The following is a 19,570-nucleotide window of genomic DNA, read 5'->3' as shown; positions in this document are numbered from 1 at the left end:
TTTTTTTTCTCCTGGCCGGATGCTCTGCTAACGGGTTTCTTTCCCATCCCCTCCCACACTGCTGGGACCTGGCTGGACTGGCTTGGAGCGTGAGGTGAAGACGCCCAGCGTCTGCTCGCGTAGCAGGCCAACGACGTCTCAGGCACCTAAGTTTTGTGCCCGAATAGAGTACCATACTTCTACCACTACACCAAGGCGCCAAAAAATTGTGCCCGTGGAAGAAAATGACGCAGTTGACGTCACCTAAAATTGTGAAACAGGGAATCGAAACTTCTTAGCGTTTCCTTGTGCCAGGCGGTTCCAGGCAGCGGAAACAAGGCAAGCAGCCAGCTATAATAAGGAGCCATGGTGGCATGGCGGCAAGCTTTGACCTTTCCCGGAGCTGCTCGCAAGCAATAATGGGCAGAGCGGCTCGAGAAGGACAGAAGGAATGTCACTGCCATCTCAATCAGGGGGTATTTCTCAGGGAGCTTCTTTGCCAACTCATCCGTTTATGGTTGCTTACCAACGCTCTGTTTGGGGAGGCCATTTTGTGTCTCAAGGATTGCGTAGCTGTGTGGTATGGATGCGATAATTTATGCTTGAAACGAGACTTATATGCCTGGATGGAAGCTGTGTTGGGCAATCTCGTGGCCCAGACTGTCGAAAGTGTCGGAAGTCGGTAGAGAGGGAGAGGATGAGCTCTTTTTCTTTGTCAGGAAGGTTGCGGAGAGTGAATAAAGTAATGCCATCCTCAACGGGAGCAGATTGAGTGGCGTTAGAGAGCAGTGCAGCCTCAAGATCGCGGAGTTGAAAAAAGGACGTCGAGATCGCTGTTTCTGTACCCTGCGTATGTGGGGTAGAGGAGCAGAGAGGAGGGGGAGGTCAAGATGCTCAAGGGTTGCGATGACTTAGGTGCCCATTATGCCAACCTTTCTCTCTATTTATTCTCCTGCTCGGACGCTCTACAATTGGTTTTCTTTCCCGACCTCTCCCACACTGTCCGGACCTGGCTGAACTTGCTAGGAGTTGAAGGTGAAGAAGACTAAAAGCGTCTGCTCGTGCAGCAGGCGATCGACGTCTAAGCGCCTGAGTTTTGTGCCCGAATAAAATACCATACTTCTACTAGTGCACTACGGCGCCAACAAATTGCGCCCGTGGATGAAAATGACGCAGATGACGTCACCCAAAACTGTGATCCTGAGCATCGAAGCCCCTGGCATTCCTTGCGCCAGGTGGCCCCACGCAGCGGAAGTGAGGCAAGCAGCCAAAAAAAAAAAATGTCAGAGAGCGTAACGTGACTCTCTCAGCCTCCGCAGGCCATCCTCCTCTCACGACGCTGCCTTCTTTCTCCGAGGGGCCCCAGCGCACTGAATCTTGGAAATTAGGGCTTTCATGGTTACCATTCTGCATGCCATGGCTTGATTCATGGAGCGTTTTAGTGAACTTGCGTGCTCCGGTGCAGCGCATGTCCGGCGTTTCTGGCGGAATTCGTATCAGCGCATCAAGCGCATATCAGGTTCCATGTGCTGCGCCGGATGCACATCTCAGATTTCAAGCGCAGGCGTGTCGCTGCGCAACGAGCTAAAGTGAAACTCGACTAACAGCTCCCGCTGCCCCGTCACGTGAGGGCCTCTTTCGTATGATGTTTTCCATTATATTTTTAAAGCGAGAGCTTTGCTAGCCTAGCGGCGCCGATTTCTCTGTATCTGCAAGAATGACCTTGAACAGGTGGGGCGGAGCTGCGTAAGTAATCACGTGACGTACCACGTGACTAGCAGCAGCTCCGCCGTCACCGCGGCCGCCGCGTGCTGCCTATCCAGTGTCTCGCTATGGATGACGAAGCAAGTCAGCCGGAGCCGACGTCCTCGAGAATGGGTACTCGCAGATGTCGGGCCGAGTCTGATCATCCGGTCGACATTGCCAACCGTGCGAAGGATTTAGCAATCGGTAGAGAGCGTAAACGCGCTAAACGGGCAGTTGAAACCGATGAAGAGCGTGAGCTTCAAAAGCAAAGGAAAGGCGCATAACTGGCATCCTGGGACAGTGGACAACTCAGTCGCACTTTAAGCTACGTGGCGGTAGTGACAGATGTGCGCTGCACGCGCTGGCATTCAGAACGTTGTGGCAGAAACTCGGCACTGAAGCAATAGGCTGTCGGCTTTCATTGTGTTCATTGGCGTTGGCTTTGACAAAGTTTTTGGAAACCGAATTTTTTCAATGTATTTACGCCTCATTAATATGGAAACTCGCTGTCTGGACAATGCATAGGGTGAAAATGCCATAGTTATAATTGGGATCATTGTCTTTTTTGTCACGTTAATTGCACGACGATCAAACCAAGACTGCCCCAACGAGATCTTTCCTCTATTTTGAGTCGAGTACATGTGCACCAGCGGAAGGTGATTTGAAAGTGCGGATGCCTGTGTGATTGCCTTATTTGTAGTTTAATCTTTGGAAGTGTCAAGGTCCCCGGTCGGCGAGCCTTACCAGTTACAGTGATTTTTGAGGAAAGGAAACGGGGCGGTAATTGTCTCACTTCTCGTAAGGACTCCGCAACTGTGCCGTGAGGAAAGGGAGGAAGGTAGGAATGACAGAAAGAGGGAAGTGCTGTAGTGGAGGGCTCCGGAATAATTTCGACCACCTGGGGATCTTTAACGTGCACTGACGTCGCACAGCACACGGGCGCCTTTTGAGTTTCGCCTCCATCGAAACGCGGCCGCCGCGGCCTGATTCGAACCCGGGTTTTCCGGCTCAGTAGCCAAGTACCCTAACCTCTGAGCCACCGCGGCAGGTACCATTTGCCGCATTGCATGAATGACTTAAAAAAAAAAAAAAACTTTGCCGCTTGCGCTTCGCTGAAAGGCGACAGTCTAAGAACGTTGGTGAAAGCCCTATTCAGCAGCTTTCAGCTGACTGTGTACAGATATGTGCTAGAGGTTCCCAGGTAGCACCGAACATTAGAGTAATGTTATAATAATATTATGAAGTTGCGCTAGCAGTGTGCTGCATCCGAACTTTAAATTAATGTTATAATTTAATAAATAGCGTTCTATGTTACGTTAAAAACGTTGGTTTAAGATTTTAAGTAAACATTATTCTAATGCTCACTTTGAAATGTTATTATAATGCCATAACTTCCCAAATAATGTTATACACTGTATAATAAACATTGCCTTATTGTTCCAGATAAACATAACGTTCATGTTACATTTATGCATGTTGTTAAACTGTTTCATGTCAGGGGAGGGTTATTGAACGCATGTTTGTAACATTACAAAAACGTTAGAAAAAATGACAGGACAAACATTGAAATAACGTTTGACCTAAACAAAATGTAAGAGGGCTAGTCAAATGAAAGTGAGCCAACCCACCCTGCGCAATAATTGTTCGGTCCATTATCTGCGAGGCATGCGCGTAGAACACAGGCATCTCCAATTTGCGAAAGTGGCACACAGGTGTGAGGATAATCGTTCTTGAATGCTCTCATACATACACTGGGTTGAACACGGTTGCGTGACGTAATGGACACTGTAAAAGTTGAACAACGTAGTGTCATGAGGTTTTTGACAACTGAAGGTGTTTCCCAACAAGAAAATAGTCGCCCTATGGCTGCTGTGTAGGGTGAACATTGCATTTCATTGCGCTCTGTGGAATGTTGGACCAAACGGTTAATTCAAAGAAGGACGTGAAAGTTGAAAAGATGATCCAAGACCGGGCCAGAGCCACTGCTCAATCAGCCCCAAAACAATTTCAGTGGTTGATGAGCTGATTAGACAAGAACAGAGGATAAGCATCGAGGAACTGGCAGATCGTCTCAGTTATCGGCTCTTGTGTGCCCAATGGATGCCAAAGATTTGGAATGACCGCCGGAAAACGGAGAGGTTTGGCGCTGCCTTGACTCACCTGATTCGGTATCACAATGAGGGTGATGACCTAAGCAGTTTTATGAGACGGGTATCACGCGACTCGTTAGTCAATGGGAGAAATGTATAAATGCTCATGGAGACTACTTTTAAATAAGGCACCCCGCTTGTCACATGCTCGCATTGGCTCACTTTCATTTGACTTGCCCTCGTAACATTAATGTTTAGGTGCTACCTGGTTTCTTGCATTGTGAACAATTTTAGTAGCACACACTATGAGACAGCTTGACTTGTCTCATGAACGCCGTTATATTAAAGATGATGGCGACCAGAATATTTCTCTTGAAGCTACCAAGATTTTGTATAATTTACGCTTCCTTAATTGCAAACCACACGTATATGGGGACCTTATTTGTGAAGTGTTTTTTATTGCAGGAATACATTTAACAACTATATTTTCACCTTTCTGGATCTTCGTCCATCCGTTCGTTTGAGTGGGATTAACCGAACCCACGCCTTTTAGGTGCCAGTATAAGTAGTGGACGCTAAAGTCGTTTGCGCTGACGCAAGCAGACGGCGCTGCTGCTGCCGAAATCGAAGGTACAAAGAGGAGGAAAGTGCAGGAGCCTGGCTACTGGCTCCCACTGGACCACCATCACCGCTGCGTGCAGACAGAACAACCATGTCCGCCGAAGAGATTGCTGCAGCAATAGATACCCCTAGTTGCCCCTGTCTGTCATCTTCTGTCATCTGGCCTACTGGTGTTAGAAGCTTATGCAAAGGGCACTTAATTGCTCATGTAACAGCTTGCAATTAGAGCGACGCTATCAACAACAGGGTTTCTAAAAACTGACGCTAATTTTGTGCGCAGCGAAAAGGAGGAAACGAAATATGGATGCAAAATACACCGCATGAAAAGGAAATTTTATCAACCTATGAATGAACAATATCCTCACAAGATAACCAAAGCGAGACTCCTTGAAAATGTTGCAGCTTTTTATCTTTTTCGAACGCGCAGATTATCTTTGTGATACGTTTTCTATTGTGTTCGAGCACACATTCGTAGCCTCCCACGCATGTGCTCATTTCTGTGCCCGCACGTGCTTGTGTCCGTGTTTGCTCTCTTCGTATGTGATACCTTATGTATGTGGTTGACTCGTAGCATGCAAAAATGTCTTAACTATGCTTGTCCCAATGCTAGCATCCTCGTTCCTCGCATCCACCTGACTGACCTTACCTGGAATGCGTGACATCATTGGAATGTAAATGAAATTAAAACAAATGGTTGCACTGAGAACAACGAGGATTTTAAGTAGGTGCGTCGTGCACCCTACGACATTGCTGCTGACATGTGGATCCTTACAAGGGATGTAACGAAAAGAGCATATAAAGGTTCCTTTACTGGCAACCTTCCGTGTGTATGGACGAGATCAAAACACTGAACAGCACGCAAGCATTCCTGCAGTAAGGTTCCACAGATTAGACCACTAGTTATTTATTACGGACGGCTCGCTTTATGGACGTTCTTATTCGGGAACAAAGGTGTGGGGCATAAGGACTGTAAGGTGCGCAGAAAAAGCAAAGTTCGCAAATGCTGTGCGTATACCTTTTCAATCCTAGCCGCCGCAGCCAAGATCGAAACGTTACTAGTCATCAGCTAATGGGTCCGGTTGGCCATCTCCTTGACATCGATAAATGAGGCAGTGCGTATTGAGTGAAGTCGCAAGTTGAGCTGCCTTTTGCAGCCTTTTTGTTGCACTGCTGCAGCTTAAACCTTTGCTTGTGACTTCTTGATAGCGTTGTCATGTGTGCAGCACCGGGGTCGATTTGATACAACTACTCTAAAAGTAAGACAACACTGTTTCTGAGATTACTTACAGTTTCATGTGACAAAATCGCAGTCAACAGAAATGTTTTCTTGCTATGTCATCACAGTTTGTCAGGTCGCCCATTGAGAAAAAGGATATTGCTCCTGATAAAACCGAGTGTTCCAGTCTCCATCCGTGTTTTGTCTACCGACAGTGGCACTTCTTGCATCACAGAGAAGAGGTGAATGTAGTCACCCTTGTTAGCATCGTTCCCAATTAACCCTTTATGAAGCATGACTGACAGTTTATGAGGTTTGCCATGCATACAAATGGTAAATTTGAATACGGAATGACTCTAGCAACTGACCGATATTAATTTCGAGTCATTTCAAAACTGGTTTTTGAAGAAGGAGTGGTACAAATATGTGCCACTACCTTCACAACGAAAACTCATAATTGATGCATATTTGTACTGCTGTCCTTTGACTTATAAAAAAATCATTAGAGCTTAAAAACCTAACCGAAGAAGAGGTACTGTGGAGACAACTGCAAACTGAAACTCTCCCTGATACCGCTGGCCTAAACCATGTGCACTCGGATAGATTTAGGCTGGAATGCAGCAATTGCGGCGGCAAAGCCACCGTAGACCACATCTTCTGGGACTGTCCGACAGACACGCCATCAATATTGCTTCAGAGGCTCGCGCATCCGGTCCCGGGGGAAACCTTGCTGCTCGGCTTCGACCTGGAAACCTGAATACAGGTCGTGACAAGAGCCCAAGAGGTCGCCACTATTCTCTACTGATGGCCACCTAGCAAAATAAACAAAGCCACTTGTAACTCAAGCTGATAATAAGTTTTCCAATCCAGTTATAGAGCTGAAAAATGCTCCAAAAACTTTTACGACCAATTCACTGGTGCAACGGCTTAATGCATTGACGCACAATAAAACTTGGCTTCTAACTTCGAATCACCAAGTTCATGCGGATCCGCTTTTGCATAGTCGAGCACGTACACCTACAGCATCTTTGTGCTGCGGTTGCTGAAGATGTAGATCCCTAATACTTTCCTTCCGAGAACTGTGGCTGAGGCTTTTTTCTTTGTTATGAACCCTTGTGCTTCAGAGTAGCAGTGCTTTAAAAGGCTTACTTTTAACTGCCTCACTTTAACCTGTGGGGCCCCACTCTGAAACGAAGTAAATAGCATTTGCCGTCATTTTGTCCCAGCTGTGGTCGCCGAAGGTTTCTGGAGGAGTTATGGGGCGACCGATTCAGTGTAGTGTTTTTATTCGAAAGGACGCTGTACTGTTGCACCACTGGCTGTGAATATAAAAAGCACAAGAAAATGTGTTGCTTCTGATCCATCGCGACCTAATACAACCTCTTGTTGAGAAAGGCACCAGCCTGAAAAGTGGATATTACTATACTGTACTGTGCTCGTAAACCTCCGCATCTATTTGTAACACTGCGTTACTGAGGCTGACACCGCGAGCCAGCCGCTTGGGGGAACGCTGTCAGTCAAACTCCACTTGATAACAGTTTTGTCATCGAAGCCCAATTAAATTTGTGTATAATTGGAATTGAATAACTAGGGGCCGTTTTAGAAACGAGTAAATTCAGTTCACCCAGCAGGCATCAGGAATACATCTTTTTCCGCCCTGGGGCCAAATTGCGCCGAGTCGAAATATACATATATGCCTTTGCAAAAACAATTTTTTTTCCAGTCACTCTCAAACGGGAGCAGAGTTTCGCTACTGTTTTCCTCGCGCCGCTCGCGCTGGTGTCAAATGTTCCACATCGTTGCGGCGCAGCCAACTTTACAGGTGCAGATGTGCAGTCACCTGGTGCCATCTGCTCGTGCGGTCTCTTACTGGTGCTGTCACTGGCGGTGAGCGATACTCGGCGGCGGCACACGCCGTGCTAAAAGTATCTGTTTAGCATAGCGTGTACTGTGTTGAGCTTAACTAAATTCATGGCGATCCTGTTCATGCCACGATGCAGCAAAACGCCGCGAAAATCGCCGAAGGTTTCCGGACGAGTTATGGGGCGACCGAGATTTCAGTCTTGTGTTTCGAAAGGACGCTGTACTGTTGAACCACTGGCTGTGAATATAAGAAGCACAAGAAAATGTGTTGCTTCTGATTCATCGCGACCTAATATCGGCTTAAGAAAAAGCAACCGAAGTACCGAACACCACCGGCTTTGCCCAAATCATGAATCCTACCACACAATGGGGCCGCTTTCCCGCAGAACTTGGAACATAATGGCGGACCTTCGCGCAACTCTGCTCCCTGCAAGTGCATATGCAGGAAACACACTAAAACACACAGTACACGCACGACACCTGTTAGCGAAGCAAAAACATGACTCTACTTTACACCGGCGGTTAAACTTAAAAGCTACGCGGGATGTTGCCGTAATTGCAGTTACAAAGTCAATGCACGGCTTTCCTCAGCGCATGGGCAGCACACGGCCGCGTCGTAACCAGTTGCATGAGGGATTACGTGAGTCATTACCGACTGAGCGGAATGGTAACCTGACTATGGCATAATCGAGGCACAAAACATCGGCAAAACTTCGCGTTTTTTGATATCCGTCGACAAGCTTTGATCCGTACTGGGAGTGCTCGCAAGCAATAACGGGAGGCGGCTCCAGGAGGAAAAGGGGAATGTCACTACCTTCTCAGTACAGAGTGTGTTTCCCAGGGTGCTTCTATGCCAACTCGTCCGTTTATAGTGGTGCCTACCGCCGTTCGGTCGTGGGAAGCCATTTTGTCTCTTAAGAATTGCATAGATTTCATGGACAAGAAGATGGGAAATGTTTGCCTGAAGACAAGACTTATATGCACGCCAGCTGTAATGGACAATCTCGTGGCTGACAGCCGAAAGTGTCGCCACTCGGAATAACACTGCGGCGTCGCAAAATTGTGCCTGTGGAACGGAATGACGCAGTTGACCCCCGAAATGGTTAATCTGAGCATCCAAGCTGCCTAGCGTTTCCTTGCGCCAAGCGGCCCCATGCGGCGGAAATCGAGGAAGCAACCACCTGTAAGGAACTAAGCTTTTTTTAGATACCACTGTCAAGCAGCGCTGAACAGCAAGAGCGAGTTTCCTTCTCCCCCTCTATATGCTTGCGACCAGCACGACACGGAGACTGGAGCGGCGGAGCCCTTCTGGCCGCGGTGACCTGGTAGTTTTTTTGTGTCAACGTTCATTGTGAGGTTGCAGCTTTGAACGTGTTCATGAAAAGCGTGACGAAAATGCGATGTGCTCACTTTGTTGAACAAACGAACCTGAAGTCGCTACGTCGCTCGTTTTCATTTCGTGCAGGCTATGATCGAGGCAGGGGACCGTGTGCAATCGCTCGTGTTCAGTAGACATACAGGCTATCAGACAGGATGACAAGCGAAGCTGAGAGAAAAGCCCGAAAGTCAATTTTCCACTTCGGCAGGACGAAAATCTGCAGCGCAGCATTTTTTTGAGCGGTGCTGTTGAGCCTCGCATGTTACTCACTTGGTCTTGAGGAAGGAGCCATCCATGCGGCCCACCATGCCCAGGTTGGGGTCCACGTTGTCGGGGAGTGCGAGCTGCCGCTGGTCCTGCGCTGCTCCGGGGACCTCAGCGCCGGCGGCATCGCAGTAGCTTTCAAGCGTCGCAGTGGAGCGCGCAGGGGGAGGCCAGGTCTGCGTGTCAGTGGGAAAGGGGAAGTCGGTGTTTGCGTCAAGACTTTCCCGTTCAGAGCAGGCGGGCGTGGTGTAAGCAGGGCCACAGTGCGGTGGGCAGAAGGGGGCGAACCCTGTGCAAACGTATGCCTGAGGTTGCCGGCGGCGCCTGCTTTTAATTAACAGTGTCTTATATTGGGAAGAGCGTCTTCGAAAAAACGGCTGCGCCTCTCGGCTGCTACAGCCTTTGAGATAAGGAGCGCTTTTTACTTTTGAGTTGCCGTTTTAAGGTCGGGCGGATCTGTGGTTTGAGCTCTGTTTTTCTTACATTTTTCGTCGAAAATTGGGATCCTTCATGGTTTTCATTTTGCAAATCTTTCGGGGCGGGGGGGAGGGGAGGGGGGAGGGGGGAATTTAATTACGAATTGAGAATTGTGGGGTTTAACGTTCTGAGTCGACGCATGGGCTATGAGGGACGCCGTAGTGGAGGGCTCCTTGTTAATTTCGATCACCTGGGATTCGTTAACGTGCACTGACATATCATAAAGCACACCGACGCCTTTTGCGTTGGTCAGTCAAAATCGAGGTTGTGAACTGTACACAAAAAATTGTTGTCGCGTAAAACAGGCATATTGAGAGCTGTAAACGCAATAAACCGTTCTGTGTGTCCTTGCGTCGTGTATCTAGAGCGTATAAGGCGCAACAGGAAGAAAAAAAATGATGAACGACTTATTAAGTTGAACTAATTGGGAGTAAGGTGCGCTAGCACAATCACACCTCCGTTGGCACACTACACCAGCTACATCCTACGCATAATGTGGTTTTCCACTGTCTACTGCAATCTGAACACGTGACCAGAACTTTCGTGACGCAAACGCTCTCCCTTCCTTTTAGCGTGACGTAGATTTCGTCCTTTCCACTGAGCTGTAGCTATCATGCAGAGCAACTAGTGTGACATGATTTCTCTTTCCGCATTGATGCAGCTGGCGCAACACTTGCTTGCAGCTGCGGCGCAACCGGTATCGTCCTCTTCACTTGGCAGCAGCCGAGGCGACACTTGACCGCAGCTGTCGTGAAACTCATTTTCTTCCTTTCCACTTATTGTCCATGGTGGGAACGTGGCAACCTGTCCACCGGGTTGTGGGCAGCCTGCCATCCTCAGGCTTAAACCACAGACAGGAAGGCTTTTTCGCTAGCGAGGCATCTAGCGAGGCAACCTATCCACAGTGTTGTGGGCAGCCTGCCATACTTAGAGTTCAGTGAGTTGTAACATCCATAGTCAGTTACAACTCAAGAATGCAGCGGCGAATGCCCCTCAAAGGAGGCCCGTCCAGCCAATGGCGTCGTCCACATCTGGTTCTGCAGGATATGCTAGGCAGGAAAGAGACAGGGGTCTTTTTGTCCTCAGACCTGGCGACGCCACACCGTCTTTTCAATTTACCCCATAACTCCTCTGTACCCCTAGCTCGAACAACGAACTCACTCTCTGCCATTGGCTGGAGAGCCTTCTTTGAGGTGCATCCACCGCTACCTTCTTTAGTTGTAATTGACTAGTAGTGCTAGCGCGCTAAAAAATGCTGACAGAATCAACGATTGGCAGTCTGAAAAATGAAAAAAAAAAAAGGTGCTTGAGAACGTACAGGCGTTCTGCCTTGTGCGTGTGCTCACCTCAATATGGACCGGCGCAAGCGACATCGGCAGCACGCGCTGGTCTTCGCGCAGAATAGGTCGCATCGAGGGAAGTGACTTGGCAGGGCGTACCTGCGGTCAGTACATGTGGGTGTTATGCGTACGCCGGCGCTTGCGAAAGAAAATCGTTTTGTTTACAAGCCACAAGGATATTGTGTGCTAGCAAAAGGCTGCTCCTACCAGTAGCGTGGCGAGACGACTGTCAGTTCTAAACGTTACTTGCATTTTTCGGGCGCGGCTGAAGCCTCTCCCCTCTGCGGTAATTCCGGTACGCCCTTTGGATGGCGGTCGCCGCCCTCTCACGAACCTCTGGCGTCGCCTTTTTTCCCGGCTGCGAAGCACGTGAAAATGACAAGTAGGAAAAATAAGGCCGATTTGTTGCAGGCAAACATGGCGACAGAAAGCAGAGTCTGATGCTGCGGACGCTGCTCATGTTAAAAAAACGAAGCAAACTATGAAGGCTAGGAAATTGTGCTTGCCACTTTTGCGGCAGGACTGGATAGCTCTAAGATGAGGAATGAACGGCAGCGTTCAATGAGGCTGAACATACACAGCGCCAGGGCCCACTATTTCACGCAAACCGATCGTCTTCCCCACCCTCTGGAGAGCGTGGCAAAAGCTTTCACAATAGCAATACTTTTTTGCAGTTCACAATATCAGGTGTGTCGTCTAAATTGTTTGAGAATTTAAGAGCCTCCAAAACGTCTCGTCCTTGTTAACGAGAAACGTCTTGGAGTCGGTAGGGTCCATTCCGAGCAACTCATACCGAACGCTTACCGCCATTGAGCTTAGCTTCTGTTCTTTACTTCAACACGCACCGCTCCTCTCTTTTCCTTCGGCTTGCCCATCTGAGACGATTACGTGACATCCCAGCACAACCGTAGACAAAGTGGCCTAAAGCGGCGGCCGTGATTGGAGGTGGCTGCGCGCGCGCTTGTGAGGAAGAGCGCGTTGCTCCCTTCAAGTCCGGCCTTGGCGGAAGAGTCCGTGCGTGGGCATACTCGAGCAACAACGGTGAGGCGATTTTCGGCCACACATTGTTCATTGCTGAAAACATTAGGAGGTCGCATTGCGAATGCCCGCCTAAGCCAATCCATGGGTGGGATGACCCCACCTTGCAGACAGAAAAGCACTACCATGAGTGTAGCTGTTGGGAACCAACTAAATGAGCCAGATTTACGCGTTCCATACGTGATCGATGTGGCCGATGTAACGTGGCTGAGTTGTCCTAACCTGACCAGGTGCTCCATTGTGTGCTTATTCTTCCGCAGGCTCACGGAGTATTTCAGGTCATTTCATTCATTATGTGATATTAATTATTCGGTAAACTACAAGGAAAAACACTGGTGAAGCAGAACAGCCTGCGAGAGCTCTGCTCCAATTTTATCCTCGGACAACATGCGAGGCTTTTTTTCTTCACAGTGTTTTCCTCTTTTTTTCCAGTTGCACTGACCTTTTCTGAGACTTCCTGAATACATGTGTACGTCACGTCTTTTGTTGACCTGTTTTTTTTTTAAATATACCGTTATGAGTCGTGGCTACCGCAGTCCTCTGTCGGCGGTTGTCAGTTGAACCGCTGATGGGAACTGCAAGAAGCTCGGTCGTCGGGGGCATGCAACACGGGATAACAACGTTCCACTATAGGTCCGAAGATGAAGGCGCGAGTGACCGCCGATAATCAGGAACGCTTGTTTCGATGGGCCGTTGCAGTGGAAGCAGCGTGAAACAAGTCGTGCCGCCGTCGTGGCGCTCCGTTGCCGTACTCACCCATATACGACGAAGGCGTAACCAGTCCAAACGATCCGCGGGCGTCAAGGCGGTGGCGGCGCCCGCCAAGCCCCTCGGCAGCGGTGCACACTCCATGAAACTGCGACGGGCGCGGTCGAACACGATCACATCGCTGATTGGGTGGTTATTCTCGTCTTGGCCCCCAACCAGGTACACTTCGTATCCTGCGCGTGGTGGCCAGCGTTTCCGTTCACGCTCGCAGCCTTTGATGTAAGCGGCTCACGACGATGAATAAGAACGACAAGAACACACAGGAAGAAAAAAAAAAGTCGCGTATACCTACCAGGCTGCCCTGATGCCGAGTATCTACGTATATGTGAGGGCTTCGATTGCTGTTACCAGTGGGACAGTGTTACTTTCGACAGCCGTAACGATGTTGCGCGTAGTTTGCTGTTCGGCGAGAAAACACGCCACAGAAGGCGGTGTTCATCAGCTGCTTTGGAGCTGTTCCACTCGGTAATCGATAGGCACGGGAAGACTGCCAAACAGCATTTAGTAACAGCAAGTATTGCATTGCAATTAGCAGTACAATGTTGCTTCTCTCGCGGACTTAGTGAGAGAACGCCTTCAACTTCCCACGGTGCAATAGCTCACAGTGCAAGCGCCATATCTACTATCAGATATCAAGCCTAGTTTAATTCTTTAAGTATGACGCCGCCTCCATAAGGCGTCGTGCTGGTGCGCCTCTTTCCAAATAACACAAATTAGCGGAGGTACTCGATGAAAATTATTTATGCCCTGGCTTTTCTAGTTCCATTTCAGCACGCTCTGTGCTTGGGCTGTATCCTGTAAAGCGTGCACCACCTAATAAAGGAGGTTGATGCGGCTAAGTATAACCGGCGAGTGGCCTGCAAGTATAATTTTTTTTGTATTGCGTAATTTTTACTCAACATTTAGGTATGTTAGTTAACAGTTAACATTTTTAGTTAAGATTTCGGTATCTGGTAATATAAATTCATCAGGTTGCAGCTTTGTACCTGTTTATGAAAAGCGCGTCGAAAAAGCGGTTTTTAATGCTATCGCATCAAAAATAGAACCGACAGAGCACACCAAACCGAGCTAAAAGCGCCCGTCATGATTGTTTCCTCTCCGTCTACGTTTCGTTCGCTGCACATTTTCGTCGAGATGGGTGTGATCGGGATACAGTGCTCACAGGTGAGCTATAAGCGGGCGTTGTGATTACTACTGCACAGAGCAAGTTAGTGAATCACTGGCGGTTGCTTCGAAGCAACCGCTCGAGCGCTTCAGCTCGGGTCATGCGACAAGACAGGGTTATCTGTGGAACTCAGGTGGCGGAATGTGCTTGTCGGCGGCTGCCACTGGCCCACTCACCTGTCCTCGCCACGCGAACAGAGTGCCTGGGTGATGGCAAGTCAGAGCGGCGCTCAATGGTGGACGACTCCAGCCGGAGCACATCGATGCGCGTGGTGCACCTGACCTCGGGCTTCAGCTGCACGACGCCCCCTACCAGCCAGAGGTCACGGTGTAGGGCCAGGGCCGTGCAGAAGGCTCTCTTCTGCGGCATCGCTGGCAGCTCGGCCCAGCTGCAAAACACGGCATGTTTGCCTTTACTCAGCGCACAGGATCGCCTGTCTGCCACCGATTCTCTACTGCGGTTCCGATAGCGGCAAAAGAAAAAAAAGAAGAAAGGAACGGTCGTGCACTCCCCAACTTTCCTTTGAATTTGGGCTCAAAGACCCGAGTGAGGCGCCCTTTGCTGCCAATGTGAGAGCTTTTTACGCTGAATTTTACGCATTCAGCGTAAAATGCGCCCCCCCCCCCCCCCCCCCGAAACACACACATTGAAAAATAAATATAAAAGCGAAAATTCGCCGTCAGGCTGCGCTCCATGGCGTGCAGTGGGCACTCACGAATCTCTGCTCGGTTCGAAAACGTAGACCGAGTCCTGGAGGGCGTCCCCGTCGGGGCCAGACGTGATGCCGCCCACGATGTAGACGCGCGTGTCGATGGTGACGGCAGCCATCCCTATGAGCGCCATCGGCATTGGGTGGACGAGTGACCACTGGTTCGTATTGCGGGAGTAAACTTCTGCGCTGCTGAGCATCCTGCAGAGAGACCGTCGTGTTCAACTGACCACGTCGATAGGTAAGCAGCCTACCGTGCCTCACGCACGACAGCTCTCCCTCTCTCCCACACAAGCAGCACCACTTCACAGCAGGGAGACTCCGGCTTACTCCTCTTCCCAGGCCAAAACATTCGTCCGCGTACTTTCAGAGAGCTTTCCCGTTTACACTCCACGACTCTGGATTCGCTTATTCGCTGCCAACGCTTCAAAGCTCGTAATGTTTTGCAATGATCAGATCGCGTTAATGATCAGTTTACCGTGCCTTCTTATTTTTTATTTCGGAATGCTTAGACATTAGTCGTATCCCTCAAATTTTTTTTCGCGCAGATCGCTATGCCACTTTCATAGTCTTAGCTTTGGCATATTTCTCGTCCGGCGCCTTTCTCGGCCTTTTCGTCTTTTTTTGCGCTATTGTTTCATATATCAATTATAACAATCTTGAAGTATTTTTACATAAGGCCTTTCTACATCCTGATTCCTTAATTCCAGCATGACTGCTGAGGTTTCCATGGAGTCAAATGCTTTCTCGTAGTCTGCATTTCTACAATTTACTCCAATGCAAATGTCGTAAGTTTTGGTTTGGTTTGGTGTGTTGGGGTTTAACGTCCCAAAGCAACTCAGGCTATGAGGAACGCCGTAGTGAAGGGCTCCGGAAAATTCGACCACATGGGGTTCTTTAACGTGCACTGACATCGCACAGCACACGGGCGTCTAGAATTTCGCCTCCATCGAAATTCGACTACCGCGGCTGGAATCGAACCGGCGTCTTTCGGGTCAGTAACGGAGGGCTATAACCACTTAGCCACCGCGGCGGTTTGTCGTAAGTTTCACACCATAAACAGAGTGTCTTGTTCTGGCCATCAAATATTAAAAAAAAAAAATTCGTTTTGCCCTCGGTAGTGCTCGCTAAGTAGAATAATCGAAAATAATTTACTGTAAATGGAATACAATTCTAGAGCCGTGAAAAACGCACTTGTAAGGAGCAAGCGATGACTTGTGCGCTGAACAGTCTACGAGACTGGCGCAGAGAGAAGCATTGCCACCTAGAAGAATTATTGAGGGCTCTTCAATGTAAATGTCCTTCTTTATTAATAGCACAGCCTCGAAGGATTTTAATTTTTTTCTCGAAGTTGACGCATGCTTTATTTTTGTTCCGTAAAGCGATTGGCTGCTGTGCAAATATTAGAGGGTCGCCATTAATAATTCGATACGGACCTTTTCAGAGGTAGCTTAAATGTCTCGGAATTTTTATTTCTCTTTCATTATTTGCAAAAATGCACACAATAGGAAATATTGCTGATAATCTGGATATCTGAGCGATGCATATATGTACCTGAAAGAACGTTTCGTCTAGCGTCGGATTCACCGCTCAGCGTTTGTTTTCAAGCCAACAATGCAGCGAGGATTCCAGATGACAGGAAGGGTCGCGGTTTTTTGCAGAGTGCCGTTCAGTCTTGTTTGTTTATGGTGCGTTCAATGAAGCGGCGAATGAAACGGCTGAAACCTGGGTGGCATGGAGCATTTTTTGCGCGCGGCACCAAGTGGACGTGCCGCCACCATCACGTGTGCAGGAAGCGGGCGCGATGAACGCCCGTGACAGTGCAAGTTCGGCGGTACGGCGGCGTCCGTTTGACACGCGGCGCGGTTCCACGTGCAAAAAAAGTAAAAAAATAAAAAACGCTCCATGGCGACCAGGCTTAAGACAAGCGCGTGCTGGCTCAAAAAGTGCAAGCCAGCTGGAAGAACTGCTCCATGGCTCTTCTTCTTTGCAATCGCCACAGGCTACTCTCGCGGCCGAATGCAGGCTGTCGCACGCTCTGAATTTGCAGTGGCGAGCTCACCGGCCGGTGCGATCGGCTCCGCCGAAGACGATCACGCGGTCGTGCAAGCCGACGGCGGCGTGGAAGGCGCGTTCTTGATTCAATGAGGCTAGCACGATCCACCTCTTCCCTCTGTTCCTGAATAGAAAGGCCTTGCTCGATGGCTGCATGTGGCCACTGCTCGTCACGCACAGGGGGTCAAGGCCGCCTGCACAGAGGACGCAGTCACACTCAACTATGCGCACAGCATATATGACGAGTCACAGCATCGGAAGCATAGGCCACGCAATTGCAAGCAGCCGCCGCATTGCCTGCGATGCGCGCCAAACTGTTGCGTATGCGAAGGACGACGCAACGAAACAAAAAGCAGAAAGATCCCGGAAGCCTGTTTCGTTTCTAGCATCACGGTCCGTCGTGTGCGTCCATCGTGCTGCTCCGACGGTTAGTGACGATATACGTGTGTAGTAAAAAAAATAATATTTATTAAGCACCCAAGAAAATCCATATAGCAAAACGGGTCCATCTAAGCCAATGGTGGCTTGTGTGTCGTGGCCCGGCATCGTCAGCTAAACGATGTGATTGCAGTATACATGCACATATTTAAAACCAACAACGAAAGGGAAAGAAGTAAGAGTGATAAACGTAGATCAGGCTTCCAAGGCATCGAAACAAAAGCATAGAGTAATCTTAACTAAACTGCGACAAAAAATAGGAAATTAAGTACGTTTGTATTACAACATTTGCAATCGACTTTTCAAATTAGACCGAGAGTCCACAGAAAAATATTCGTCTGGCGAGACTTGCTGCTCCGTACCAAATGGATACGCGCGGTACAACAAAGCGCATTTCTTTGCGCAGGGGGTAATAATAATAATAAAATCAAATGATCTGTGGTTAGAGAACAAGACCGACTCTGCATACTACGACTATCCATGGGACGAACATCACATATGCTGGCACTCGGGCCGCTCTTGTAACTTGTGTATGTGGTTTTAGGTTTTACGGCTTATAAGCAGCCAAGGCTATCAAGCGTCAAAGTCAGGCTTAGAAATGTCAGTTTATGAAAGTTTTCAAAGACACAACTCATTTATCCTCCTTCTATGAACCACCAAACCCCATGAAGCATATACAACTGCATTTTCTATTAAAATCGATGTATTGTTAAAGGTAATGTGAGGGACGTAAAACTACGCGAAATGTCTTCCGTGGTTTTTGATGTTTGCATGGAAATAGGGTGTGGTTTGCTCTGAGCTCGCCACCGCATGCTTAAACATGGAGGTTTATCTTGTTTCGCGAGTATGAAGCTTCTGTGTTACGCGTGCTTAAAGTGCACGTTAGAATCTCTTCGAGTCTAGCACGGGTGCTCGAAAGGGTCGCGTAAAGGTAAACGTAAAGCTAAAAGAAAAATAACTCTGTTCGCATTCAAGGATCGAATAAACTTGACTACTCCAGAGAGCTTGGTGAGTACTATATGGATCACTTGTACAGAGGAGAGGACTTAAAGAAGGTGTGCGTATCACTCGTGCTTGGGGATCAATAGATGGCTGAAAACCATTCCTTTAACGACGTTTTTAGCCGTGTGTAACACTTGGCGGCGCGCCGCGTAGAGCCGACGTTAACGTTGGTTTTGTAACGGGCGTTTTACGCTGTACTCGCCTGCCACCAAGACGTCGTTGTTGCCCACGATGACGGCCGTGTGGTAGCACCTCGGCTCGGGCATGAACCCGATGGACCTCCAGCTATTGTCGCCCGGGTCATAGCACATCACGGCGGCTCCTGCACGTACCACATGTGCGCTGGAATAAGCTTCCTTTTCTCTCCCGCTTTTCTACGAGCACTTAACACTGAAATGTTCTGCCTGAAGGCCTCATTGCAGCGTGCGAAAGAAGGCGATAAAACGCGCTCCGTGATTGTGGGAGGCATGTGCGAGGACCATTCTAAGCAGTTATTTAGGCAGCGTGTTTTTCTACGGCGAAGAATAATACGTCCAAACAATGTGGAGCAGAGTTAGAGAGTGCAAAATGAAGCCCAATTTGGGCGTGAACTTTCCCCTGCCCTTTCTCGCTATCGGTCCCCTATATATAGCCTTCATTGATTACAAGAAAGCATGTGACTCAGTGGAAACCTCAGCTGTCATGCAGGCATTGCCGAGTCGAGGTGTAGAAGAGTGTTATGTGAAAACATTGGAAGATATAACGATTGCACAGCTACCATAGTCCTCCATAAAGTGAGCAATAAAATTCCAATAACGAAGGGTGTCAGGCACTGAGACACGATCCCGCCAATTCTATTCACCGCCTGTTTACAGGAGATATTCCGGGGCCTGAAATGGGAACAGTTGGGGAAAGAGTTAATGGAGGATACCTAAGTAATCTACGATTCGCTGATGACATTGCCTTGCTAAGTCACTCTGGACATGAGCTGCAAAGCACGATCAATGAGTTAGACAGGCAGAGCAGAACGGTGGGGCTACATATTAACATTCAGAAAACCAAAGTAACGTTCGACAGTCTAGCAAAGGAACAGCAGCTCGCAATTGGCAGCGAGGTGCTGCAAGTAGTAAGAGGAATATGTCTATTTAGGGTGGGTAGTGTGCGCTGATCCGGATCATGGGAGGGAAACATTTTCCTTCCTCCATGGAGGGAAATAACTAGAAGAATAAGAATGGGGTGGAGCGCATATGGCAGGTTCTGTCAGGTCATGAATTGCAGTTTACCAATATCCCTCAAGAGAAGAGTATACAACAGCTCTATCTTACCGGTACTCACTCATAGGGCAGAAGCATGAGACTAACAAGGAGGGTTCAGCTTAAGTTAAGAACAACGCAGCGAGCTATGGAAAGAAAAACGATAGGTGCAACGTTAAGAGATCGAAA

General features: G+C 48.6%; 1 protein-coding gene across 1 annotated transcript in view; it reads right to left on the bottom strand.

Annotated features, from left to right (window-relative positions):
- The window catches only part of LOC149350405 (uncharacterized), a 42,540-nt gene that overhangs the window by 20,034 nt on the left and 2,936 nt on the right, over positions 1-19,570 (bottom strand). Inside the window, exons 3-9 of the mRNA XM_089575532.1 lie at positions 18,352-18,471; positions 16,717-16,903; positions 14,661-14,855; positions 14,122-14,333; positions 12,769-12,953; positions 11,225-11,332; positions 9,164-9,333 (exon numbers count right to left, since the gene is read on the bottom strand). Of these exons, the coding sequence (XP_089431658.1) occupies positions 9,164-9,333; positions 11,225-11,332; positions 12,769-12,953; positions 14,122-14,333; positions 14,661-14,855; positions 16,717-16,903; positions 18,352-18,471 (1,177 nt within the window). The remainder of the gene's footprint in view (positions 1-9,163; positions 9,334-11,224; positions 11,333-12,768; positions 12,954-14,121; positions 14,334-14,660; positions 14,856-16,716; positions 16,904-18,351; positions 18,472-19,570) is intronic.

The sequence above is a fragment of the Amblyomma mixtum genome, chromosome 3 (assembly GCF_055824585.1).
Source record: "Amblyomma mixtum isolate Tamu chromosome 3, ASM5582458v1, whole genome shotgun sequence".
Taxonomy (NCBI): Eukaryota; Metazoa; Arthropoda; class Arachnida; order Ixodida; family Ixodidae; genus Amblyomma; species Amblyomma mixtum.
The sequence above is the reverse complement of the archived record's forward strand: the minus strand, read 5'-3'. Positions and strand labels throughout refer to the sequence as shown.